Below are 12165 nucleotides of genomic sequence, written 5' to 3'. Positions count from 1 at the left end.
GAAAATGTGGCACATATACACCATGGAATACTATGCAGCCATAAAAAATGATGAGTTCATGTCCTTTGTAGGGACATGGATGAAGCTGGAAACCATCATTCTCAGTAAACTATCACAAGGACACAAAACCAAACACTGCACGTTCTCACTCATAGGTGGGAATTGAACAATGAGAACACTTGGACACAGGAAGGGGAGTATCACACACCATGGCCTGTTGTGGGGTGGGGGGAGGGGGAGAGATAGCATTAGGAGATATACCTAATGTAAATGACGAGTTAATGGGCGCAGCACACCAACATGACATGGCATATGTATACGTATGTAACAAACCTGCACGTTGTGCACATGTACCCTAGAACTTAAAGTATAATTAAAAAAACACATATATTATGGCCAATATATGGAAATTTGCCTCCTTATTAAGAAAGGAAAATTCACATTTTTTAATTAACAACTTTGAAGGCTGAAACTGTCAAATGTTCATGAAAGCAAATCAATAAATGTAATCCAGCATATAAACAGAACCAAAAACAAAAACCACATGATTATCTCAATAGATGCAGAAAAGACCTTTGACAAAATTCAACAACCCTTCATGCTAAAAAGTCTCAATAAATTAGGTATTGATGGGACATATCTCAAAATAATAAGAGCTATCTATGACAAACCCACAGCCAATATCATACTGAAAGGGCAAAAACTGGAAGCATTCTCTTTGAAAACTGGCACAAGACAGGGATGCCCTCTCTCACCACTCCTATTCAACATAGTGTTGGAAGTTCTGGCCAGGGCAATTAGGCAGGAGAAGGAAATAAAGGGTATTCAATTAGGAAAAGAGGAAGTCAAATTGTCCCTGTTTGCAGATGACATGATAGTATATCTAGAAAACCCCATTGTCTCAGCCCAAAATCTCGTTAAGCTGATAAGCAACTTCAGCAAAGTCTCAAGATACAAAATTAATGTACAAAAATCACAAGCATTCTTATACACCAATAACAGACAGAGAGCCAAATCATGAGTGAACTCTCATTCACAATTGCTTCAAAGAGAATAAAATACCCAGGAATCCAACTTACAAGGGATGTGAAGGACCTCTTCAAGGAGAACTACAAACCACTGCTCAGTGAAATAAAAGAGGATACAAACAAATGGAAGAACATCCCATGCTCATGGGTAGGAAGAATCAATATCATGAAAATGGCAATACTGCCCAAGGTAATTTATAGATTCAATGCCATCCCCATCAAGCTACCAATGACTTTCTTCACAGAATTGGAAAAAACTACTTTAAAGTTCATATGGAACCAAAAAAGAGCCTGCATTGCCAAGTCAATCCTAAGCCAAAAGAACAAAGCTGGAGGCATCACGCTAACCTGACTTCAAACTATACTACAAGGCTACAGTGACCAAAACAACATGGTACTGGTACCAAAACAGAGAAATAGATCAATGGAACAGAACAGAGACCTCAGAAATAATGCCGCATATCTACAACCATCTGATCTTTGACAAACCTGACAAAAACAAGCAATGGGAAAGGATTCCCTATTTAATAAATGGTGCTGGGAAAACTGGCTAGCCATATGTAGAAAGCTGAAACAGGATCCCTTCCTTACACCTTATACAAAAATTAATTCAAGATGGATTAAAGACTTACATGTTAGACCTAAAACCATAAAAACCCTAGAAGAAAACCTAGGCAATACCATTCAGGACATAGGCATGGGCAAGGACTTCCTGTCTAAAACACCAAAAGCAATGGCAACAAAAGCCAAAATGGACAAATGGGATCTAATTAAACTAAAGAGCTTCTGCACAGCAAAAGAAACTACCATCAGAGTGAATAGGCAACCTACAAAATGGGAGAAAATTTTCCCAACCTACTCATTTGACAAAGGGCTAATATCCAGAATCTACAATGAACTCAAACAAATTTACAAGAAAAAAACAAACAGCCCCATCAAAAAGTGGGCGAAGGATATGAACAGACACTTCTCAAAAGAAGATATTTATGCAGCCAAAAAACACATGAAAAAATGCTCATCACGACTGGCCATCAGAGAAATGCAAATCAAAACCTCAATGAGATACCATCTCACACCAGTTAGAATGGCAATCATTAAAAAGTCAGGAAACAACAGGTGCTGGAGAGGATGTGGAGAAATAGGAACACTTTTACACTGTTGGTGGGACTGTCAACTAGTTCAACCATTGTGGAAGTCAGTGTGGCGATTCCTCAGGGATCTAGAACTAGAAATACCATTTGATCCAGTCATCCCATTACTGGGTATATACCCAAAGGATTATAAATCATGCTGCTATAAAGACACATGCACACGTATGTTTGTTGCAGCACTATTCACAATAGCAAAGAGTTGGAACCAACCCAAATGTCCAACAACGATAGACTGGATTAAGAAAATGTGGCACATATACACCATGGAATACTATGCAGCCATAAAAAATGATGAGTTCATGTCCTTTGTAGGGACATGGATGAAACTGGAAATCATCATTCTCAGCAAACTATCGCAAGGACAAAAAACCAAACACCGCATGTTCTCACTCATAGGTGGGAATTGAACAGTGAGAACACATGGACACAGGAAGGGGAACATCACACTCCGGGGACTGTAGTGGGGCGGGGGGAGGGGGGAGAGATAGCATTAGGAGATATACCTAACGTTAAATGACGAGTTAATGGGTGCAGCACACCAACATGGCACATGTATACATATGTAACAAGCCTGTACATTGTACACATGTACCCTAAAACTTAAAGTATAATAATAATAAAATTAAAAAAAATTGTTCATGGAAGTCCTATTTGTATTAAGAAGAAAATATGTAAAACAAACCAAATTTCAGATAAGCAGGAGAAACAAATTCTCACTCAAACGGTAACCGGTATTGACTCTCTCAATTAAACAAAGCCAAGTTTTCAAAGCTTAGTTGTTTTATAAGTGCTCTCTAATAAAAATGTATTAACATTCCAGTTATTTTCCTGATTCTTTTTTTTTTTTTTTTTTTTTTTGAGAAAGAGTTTCAATCTTGTTGCCCAGGCTGGAGTGCAATGGCATATTTTCCTGATTCTTAAAGTCTCATCATACTTGGGCAAGTTTGACAATCCCATTTGAACATAATCATCTTGCCCATAGGAACCAAGATACATACATTAACAATTGTCATCAGTTACAAGGAGACCCAGGGAGGTGGGTATTAGTTGTCTCATGAAAGGAAGCACTGTTAGAAGAAAAACTGCCAAAGGTGAGGGCTCCCACTACAAGTGGGCTGGCCAGGTTTACTCTTTAAATAAAGAATACCACATTCATTAGGCTGGGCACCCCTCCCAAACAGAGAACTTATTTTCTCTTTTCCTATGGTCTTCTCACAACTTTTAGTAAACTTTCAGTTAATAGTAATTGTCTGTAAACTGATTGACTACAATTTTATATTACAAATATATGTATGAAATATTGTAATTTTAATTCAATTTGATATATTTTGAAAAATAAAGGTCACATATACAACTAGAAACAGTAAAAGAAATAAAAGATAGTAGAGTAAATTTTTAAACTATTCATTACCTACAGAAAGTTGATATTTATCAATACTTTTTTTACTTTGTTTATTTTTTTCTTTTAAAATATTTAATTAACAAGTAAAGAATGTATATATTCAAGGTGTACATGATGATTTAATATACCTTGTATAATGATCATTACAGTCAAATTAATGAACACATCCATTACAATATTTTAATGAGATAAAGTAAATTATGAAAATTTCCACCAGTTCCACAGGTTTTATATTAGATGGTTTCCCACGATATCCAGAAGAGGCCCAGTTTTTGGGAGATCGTGGGTTTTTCCCAGATGCAGCTGTTTTTATACAAGTTGATGATCAAGATATTTTTGATCGCCTCCTTCCTGCCCAAATTGAAAAGTGGAAACTAAAACAAAAGAAGAAATTAGAAAGGAAGAAACTGATCAAAGACATGAAGGCAAAAATCAGGGTATGTATCTAGCAAAAATGCATTGAATAAATCTGTTCAGCATCTGTTTAGTGATCTGTTATAAAGTGATCTTCACAAAAAATGTAGTATTCTAATTTTAATACCACAGCATGAAACATTTTTCATCGGATATTAAGACTACAATAAGAGTTAAGAGTTATTTCAGGCTTTTGTGGTGATCAATGTGTTAATGCTTCTCTCTTTATGGCAAACAAAAGATAGTGGTAGTGCCAAGACTTCCCTCTCCCAGACATGGGAGCAAAGTGGAAGAGGTAACAAACAGATTTGAAACACAAAGAAGTAAAATTTCAGAGGTCTTTTTCGCTGCCCCTGGAGTGATGACACCATCCATCAAATACATGTGAGCCTGTAGTGAAACCAGATCCACATTAGATTAGAACATTGTTCCTAAACCTACATTATGAGGAGTATTCCATAAAATGTTCAAAAGTGTCATGGGGAACCAGCAATTCCACTCCTGGGAATCTGTCTAACAGAAATGAAAATATATGTCCACATAAAAAGTTATATGTGAATGTTCATAACCATTATTCATAATAACCAGAAAGTAGAAACAACCCAAATAATCAACTGATGAATAGAAAAATAAAAGGTGGTATATCCTTAGAATTGAAAAACTACTCAGCATTAAGAAGGTATGACCTATTGATACACCCTGTAACATGGATAAAAATCAGAACCATTGTGCTGAGTGACAGAAGCCAGGCAAAACAGGAGTGCGTCTCGTACAATTCCATTTACATGACATGCCCTGAAAAGGCAAACCTGTAGGTCTGGGCTGAGGTAGAAAGAATGGGCTTTTGAGTCTGGACCTAGGATGGCCCAGATGAGACATGAGAGCAGTGTTAAATGTTTGAAGGGCTTTCATACCGAAGAGAGGTTGGAGTTACTCCACGTGGCCTCAAGGGAAAGAACTACCATTGGTAGGAGGAAGGTACAGGGAAAGTATATTTTATCCTTAGCAAGACATTTCAAAAAGAACCAAGAATGAAGGCAGGGAGCTCCTTGCCAATAAATAAGCATAAACTAGGCGAACATTTGGCAGGGGAGAATGTAAAATATGTCAGAAAGCTCATCTATTAATTTCAATTCTGAGATACTAAGACTTAAATTATGTAATACATTCTCACAATTCAACACCAATTAAATTACAGACTGCCAAAGTGTTAAAGTCAAGCAGTTCCTCTTTCATTGCTCAGACATCGTTTTCAAATTCTTTTCATCTTGGGGTTAGCCAGAGGAAATCCCTTCAAGGCCATTGCCATCCATTCCTCTCCCCCACCACACTAAGGTTGCATGTCCCAGGCCATCACTGGTTTGCACAATATCAAGGCAGGCAGAGTTCTTAGCCATCTAAGAACTGTGGAGGTAAGGAGGGAGACATGGGAAGATACCTGGCTCCACACTGTTCTTGATGACATTCAGGCCAAACTCTCTGCCATGCGAGAGATTCTGTAAGTATGAGAATGGAAAAGAAAGAGCCAAAGATGAGAGCCTACCATAGCACATTCATATGTTGTCTCACTGTGGGGCCTGGAATATCTAGGCCAGTGTTAACACAGAAATCTCTGTGATGACAGAAATGTCCTAGATCTGTGCTGTCCTGTACAGGAGCCACTAGCCGCAGTGGCTATTGAGCACTTAAAATGTGATTAGTGTGACTGAAAAATCAAATGTTTAATTTTGTTTAATTTTAATATAAATAGCCACACACAGCTAGTGGCTATTGTACTGGACAGAACAGCTGTAGGGCAATGAAGCCACATCCTAGATACCACATTCTTTAAGAATTTTAGGGACCTAGAATAGGAAAGCAGCAGGTTTCAGGAGCTGGTTTATCACCCCAGGCATTTGCCCCTTCCTTTCCTCACCCAATAACTCTATCTCAGTTCAGAGCTTTCTTGGCTGACACCAGCGCTCCTACAGTGACCTAATTGTCCTCCCTGGCTTCATCTCTATGCCTTCCAGACTATCCTTCTGACTACCTCCACACGAATTTTCCTAAAACTCCATTTTGATCAAGCCACCCAATTAAGGTCTGAATTCTCAATCTTATCCCAAATTATCTGTCTAACTTTTTTTCTCAGTTGAAACAAATACAAACCCTTCTCTGCAGCAGCCACCACATTGTATGCTTTGGCAATCCCATATCTTTCTTTTTTTTTTTTTTTTTTTTGAGACGGAGTCTCACTCTGTCGCTAGGCTGGAGTGCAGTGGAGCAAGCTCAGCTCACTGCAACCTCCGCCACCTGGGTTCAAGCGATTCTCCTGCCTCAGCCTCCAGAGTAGCTGGGACTACAGGCGTGCACCACCATGCCCAGCTAATTTTTGTATTTTTAGTAGAGACGGGGTTTCACCATGTTGGCCAGGTCAAGAGATCGAGACCATATCTGGTAGTTTCTAAAAGCATTCTCACACTAATTGTGTGATATTACGTGAGTTAAACCCTGAATTTCTGTTAACTCACCTCTAGAGTGGAGTAATGCCTTGCAGATATGTTTTGAGCAGAAAATGAAAGAATATATATTATCGTGCTCAGGACAGTGCTGCCATCTGGCAGATGTACAATAATTAGTTAAACCTCACTGACTATTTATTTGAGTGAAAAGAGCAGAGGAAAAGTAGACTCAGAATGTGTATGAGTGTTTTTGTGTATAGTTTGCAATTTTTTGGTAATACAGTGGTCTTTATGTTTTATGAAAACACAAAAGAGACTATGTTTTCACAACTCCACATTTAAAGAACCTATGGTAAATATATGTTTTTATAAAAGGAAATAATGGAAGTTTTTTTAAATTCTCACCATGTTAAGAGCCATAGAATCTTTCTGGGGCTCATAAACCAAATGAATTATATTCAGTTCAGTTTTATAATTCTATCTACAAATAATTCTTGCATGCCTACAAGGCATAAGTTCTCAGGAATGTGTACTCAATAGCAACCAGACAAAAGCACCCAGGTTCTGCTCGTCTGGACCAGAGCCCCAGAGCATGTCCTCAGGCACCACTCTAGCCTCCTGGTATTTAAAGGGAGACCAGTTTACAGAGTCCTTAGCCAATAAGCCCCCAAACCTGAAGAAAGCAGATTAGTTTTCATGAAGACCTTGGAGACCTATCAAAGAGGATCCATTGTGTTAGATTTAGAGGATTCTGGGAAGGTTGGAGGACTATCTATATATCAAGTCTGTGACTGTCTCCCAACCACATACACTTTCCCCATGTGGACATATGTATTTTTAGGTTTGTTAGTCCAGGGGTTCCTAACCCCTGGGCCATGGATGGATACCAGTCTGTGGCCTGTGAGGAACCAGGCCACACAGCAGGAGGTGAGCAGTGAGTGGGCATGTGAGTGAAGCTTCATCTGTATTTACAGCCGCTCCCCATCACTCACATTACTGCCTGAGCTCTGCCTCTGGTCAGATCAGCGGCACGTTAGATTCTCATAGGAGCACAAACCGTATTGTTAATTGTGCATGCAAGGGATCTAGGTTGCAAACTCATGAGAATCTAATGCCTGATGATCTGTCACTATCTCCCATCACCTCCAGATGGGACCATGTAGTTGCAGGAAAACAAGTTTAAGGCCCCCACTGATTCTACATTGTGGTGAGTTATGAAATTATTTCTTTGGATATTACATTGTAATAATAATAGAAATAAAGTGCACGATAAATGTCATGAGCTTGAATCATCCCAAAACAATCCTCATCTTCGGTCCATGGAAAATTGTCTTCTGTGAAACCGGTCCCTCATGCCAAAATGGTTGGGGATCGCTATGTTAGGCTATTTAATAGTGTGTTAAAAGCTTACCATTTTCAATGAATTGCCTCCAAGTATTTCCCTATTTCCTGCCACCAAAACCAAACAAACAAATAAGCAATAAATTTTGAAAAGGAGTTCTAAACTTTGTGGAAAGAGTAACTGACCCCAAGTGCTGCTTATCCCTCTGAAAGAAAATAGCTGATCAAGAGGTTCAGAGGTACAAGGATGCAAGCCAAGCAACATGATTACCGCCATCACATCCTTTCCTGCAAAGTTCGCTGTGCTTCTGCCCAAACGTTATTCCTACTTTATAGAAAAATATATTAATACAGAGAAAGCCACTTTTATCATTCTTCATTACAATTTTTTAATGTCTCTTTCTTTAACAGGTTGGTATGATTGCTAAAAGAAGGGCTGAACTTATATTAGAGAGAGATAAAAAAAGGAGGGAGGTAAGTAATTTTCTTTTTTTTCAAAACAGGGTCTCACTCTGTTGCCCAGGGCAGGGTGCAGTGGCACAATCATAGCTCACTGCAACCTCGAACTCCTGGGCTCAAGGGATCCTCCCACCTCAGCCTCTCAAAGCACTAGGATTATAGGCATGAGCCATCACACCCAGCCTTTGCCTTCTGGCATAAGACACCCTTGTAACAGCTTTTCAAGGCTGACCCTCTTGTAACCTGATTTCCATCTGTATAAAAATGTCCAGCCAAACAAGAAGAAGAGAAAAAGAGGAATATCAGAAAATACAACTTGCTACAAGTGCAACCACATGTCCCCCTGGTGTGAATATGCTGGACTTCCGTACAGAGGACTGCTGATACTATACAGTGCAACTGCAACTGCAACTGCGGGCACAAAGCATTGCAGAGGAGGGGCCAAAGTAATTGTTGCTTTGTCAAAACAAAATATTTACAACCAAAAGTAGATTAAAAAAAAAACCATTGGACTGACAAAATTATGGCACCATGTAAGAATAAGAATCCTCCTCTTAATTATTTGCCTCGATTTTCATTCATTTATTCATTCAGCCCATCAGCAAACATTAATTGAGCTTTGTGTCTGACACTGTTTCAAATACTGGCAAATCAGCCATGAGCAAAACTTACAGAAATCCTAGCCTCATTCTAATGCTCATTTCCCTCATCAAACATGTTCTGAAAGTTTACTCTGTTTAAGGTGTCATGCTAATGTTTAGGATCAAAAAGATGTCCTAACCTGGAATTAAGTACAGTTAACTACTTTAAGCCCTTGGGAGTCCCTAGTGGTCCCCTTCTGAATCACTTCAAATGTTTCAGCAGTGAAGGAGTCCAGGCTTTGCAGTTAAACACACCTACGCGGTATCCATTCTCCAGTTCTCATTGACTTTGTTCACTGCTCTCCAGTGCCTGGTGGAGTGCTGACACATGTGACATTCAACTTCAGTTGTTTCGCTGAGGTTGTATAACACTGAGTAAGTCACTTAGCCTCTGTAAACCTAGGGCTTTTTATTGTAAAATGGGAAAAATTAATACACTTACTTTCCCTAATTAATAATAATTTAATTTCCCTTTGCTACTCTTTAGTTAAATCTTCATTTCTTAAGAATTAATTTTCAGGATAAACTTTAAATGTTCTTTATAATTTTTTCATTTGTTAACATTAGAATGGTGTGATTTCTTCTGATTTATCATTCGGAAATGCAATATTCTATGTAGAGGTTAAATAGGATTTTGTAAGTCAGCTCTCCTGAGACTTCATGTTTGTAAAATTGGCTGTGTATCCCACAAAACTGATATAAACAAACTCACAACACAACTCCTGAGATGTTTGATGAATTAAAAATTAAAACTGTATGTGGGGAGTTTTTTTCCAACTCCTTTGATGGAAATTTTTTATGTCCTGCTACTGACTCAGACAATGAAGTAGACAAAATGTAGCATCTCAGGGCTGAGTTAGTGTGCTGGTTACTGCTGGTCAGTGTGCTACCCTAAGTGGCATCCATCCTGACTCCACATCTATCCTGGAGCTCACTTGCATGAACAGATCCAGGGGGTTTCTCACATTTGCCTTCTTATGCAGAATATGCAGTTCTGTGACTTGCCTTTTTCACACTAACTGGGGAATCCCAGGCAGAGAAAGCCCTTCTCAGATTTGTCTTCTTGCCCTAAACAAAATCATTGCCTTTACTGTCTTTTTAGCACTGAATGGGACATTTCCAACATTAGAAATCACTTCAATATCCCAGTCACCACTTGCATTAATTTCATAGGGAAACGTTGCCATCTTGTGGACCTGTAGTCTCAGAATGTGACTGTAAGGCAGCCCCTGGCCTTGCTTGTAATCTTCCCTCTCTTCCTGTCCCCTGGCTCTGTCCCTGGGTCTCTATTAGGTGTTGGGTAGCCACTGGGAGGTGAAAGCAAGGGAGGGCCAGGACAGGAAGCCTGGGGAGCAAGTGAGCGCAGTGTCAGACTACGCCTTGGAGAAGAATAATAGAAACACATTGATCATAGGTACTGAGGGAAGGTCCAAGTCAGGGTCCATATGAGGTTGAAACAAGGGTCGGGACCAAGTATCAGGCCAAAACCATCTCCAGGATCCTCTAGGGAGAAGACAGAGTGTTTAGACCCAAAGGTTGATACACAGAGGGCTCTTCAGGATGAAACAGCAAGCAAAAGTGTGCATGGGTATACAGGTTGGAGACAGATTCAAAGCACTGAAAACCAAGTAGTTCACAATAGCTGCTCCACAGGCAACGTCAGTCACACCACAGCATAATAAAGGAATCTGGGGATCTAGATAACGAGCATCTGTGTCAGGAAGCCCCGAGAACTCTAACAGGTCTTTTACTTCTTCTTCCATTTCTTCATGCTTTCCTCTTCCGTCCCTTCTCTAATCATAAAAAATTCCATCACTCTCCTGGCACAAGCTTCTGTCCAGATATAGCTTCCCCTGTCTTCCCCTACCAGTAGACAGTTGTAACACAGCTTACCCCAAATCTAGTCCTGTCTCTCTGAGACTATGAATTTATTTGCTTTCTGCTTGTCCCTTCTGTTTTCTGTTTCTCTGTTCCCCTTTTCCGGCCTTCTTTGGATTATTTGATTATATTTTAGAAATTCATTTTAATTATCTATTGCCTTTTTTTCTTTTGAAAAGTGTGTAAAATTTTTATTTTATTTTTTCTTTTTCAATTTGTATTTTAGATTCAGAAGGTACATGTGCAGGTTTGTTACATGGGTAAATTGCATGTTGCCGGGGTTTGGTGTACAAATAATTTTGTCACTTGGGTAGTGAGCATAGTACTCAATAGGTAGTGTTTTGACCCTCACTCTCCTCCTACCCTCTACCCTCAAGTAGGCCCCAGTGTCTGTTGTTCCCCTCTTTGTGTCCATGTGCACTCAAAGTTTAGCTCCCACTTATGAGAACATGCAGTATTTGGTTTTCTGTTCCTGTGTTAATTTGCTTGGGATAATGGACTCCAGCCCCATCCATGTTGCTGCAAAAGATTTGAATTCATTCTTTTTTATGGCTGCATGGTATTCCATGGTATATATGTACCACATTTTCTTTATCCAGTCCACCATTAATGGGCATCTAGGTTGATTGCATGTCTTTGCTATTGTGAGTAGTGCACTGCATGTGTGCATGTGACTTTTTGGTAGAACGATTTCTATTCCCTTGGGTGTATACCCATTAATGGGATTGCTGAGTTAAATGGTTGTTCTAAGTTCTTTGATAAATCTCCAAACTGCTTTTCACAGTGGCTAAACTAATTTACATTCCCACCAACATTTCCTTTTCTTCATAACCTCACTAACATCTGTTATTTACTGACTTTTCAATAATGGTCATTCTGACTGGCATGAGATAGCACATCATTGTGTTTTCGATTTGCATTTCTCTAATGAGTAGTGACATTGAGCATTTTTTCATATGCTTGTTGGCTGTGTCTATGTCTTCTTCTAAGTGTCTGTTTACGTCTTGTGCCCATTTTTTAATGGAGTTGTTGTTTTGGGCTTGTCGATTTGTTTAAGTTCCTTATAGATTCTGGATATTAGACTTGTGTTGTATGCATAGTTTGCAAATATTTTCTCCCATTCTGTAGGTTGTCTCTTTCTTCTGTTGATAGTTTCTTTTGTGTGAAGAAGCTGTTTAGTTTAATTAGGTCCCACTTGTCAATTTTTGTTTTTGTTGCAATTGCTTTTGGAGACTTTGTCATAAAATATTTGTCCAGAACCAAAACAGCATGGTACTGGTACAAAAACAGACACATAGAGCAATGGAACTCAGAAATAAAGCTGCACGCCTACAATCATCTGATCTTCGACAAGGTCGATAAAAACAAGCAATGGGGAAATGACTCCCTAGTAAGTAAATGGTGCTGGAA

At 39.1% G+C, this 12165-nt stretch overlaps 1 protein-coding gene across 2 annotated transcripts in view; it reads left to right on the top strand.

Moving 5' to 3' along the window:
- The window catches only part of AK9 (adenylate kinase 9), a 229600-nt gene that overhangs the window by 184247 nt on the left and 33188 nt on the right, over positions 1–12165 (top strand). For both annotated transcript variants that reach the window (XM_055261102.2, XM_063631005.1), the window contains exons 28-29: positions 3799–4018; positions 8189–8251. In XM_055261102.2, coding sequence (XP_055117077.2) covers positions 3799–4018; positions 8189–8251 — 283 coding nt within the window. The remainder of the gene's footprint in view (positions 1–3798; positions 4019–8188; positions 8252–12165) is intronic.

The sequence above is a fragment of the Symphalangus syndactylus genome, chromosome 2 (genome assembly GCF_028878055.3).
Source record: "Symphalangus syndactylus isolate Jambi chromosome 2, NHGRI_mSymSyn1-v2.1_pri, whole genome shotgun sequence".
In the NCBI taxonomy this organism is placed as follows: Eukaryota; Metazoa; Chordata; class Mammalia; order Primates; family Hylobatidae; genus Symphalangus; species Symphalangus syndactylus.
Note: the sequence above shows the minus strand (reverse complement) of the source record. Positions and strands in the feature narration are given on the sequence as shown.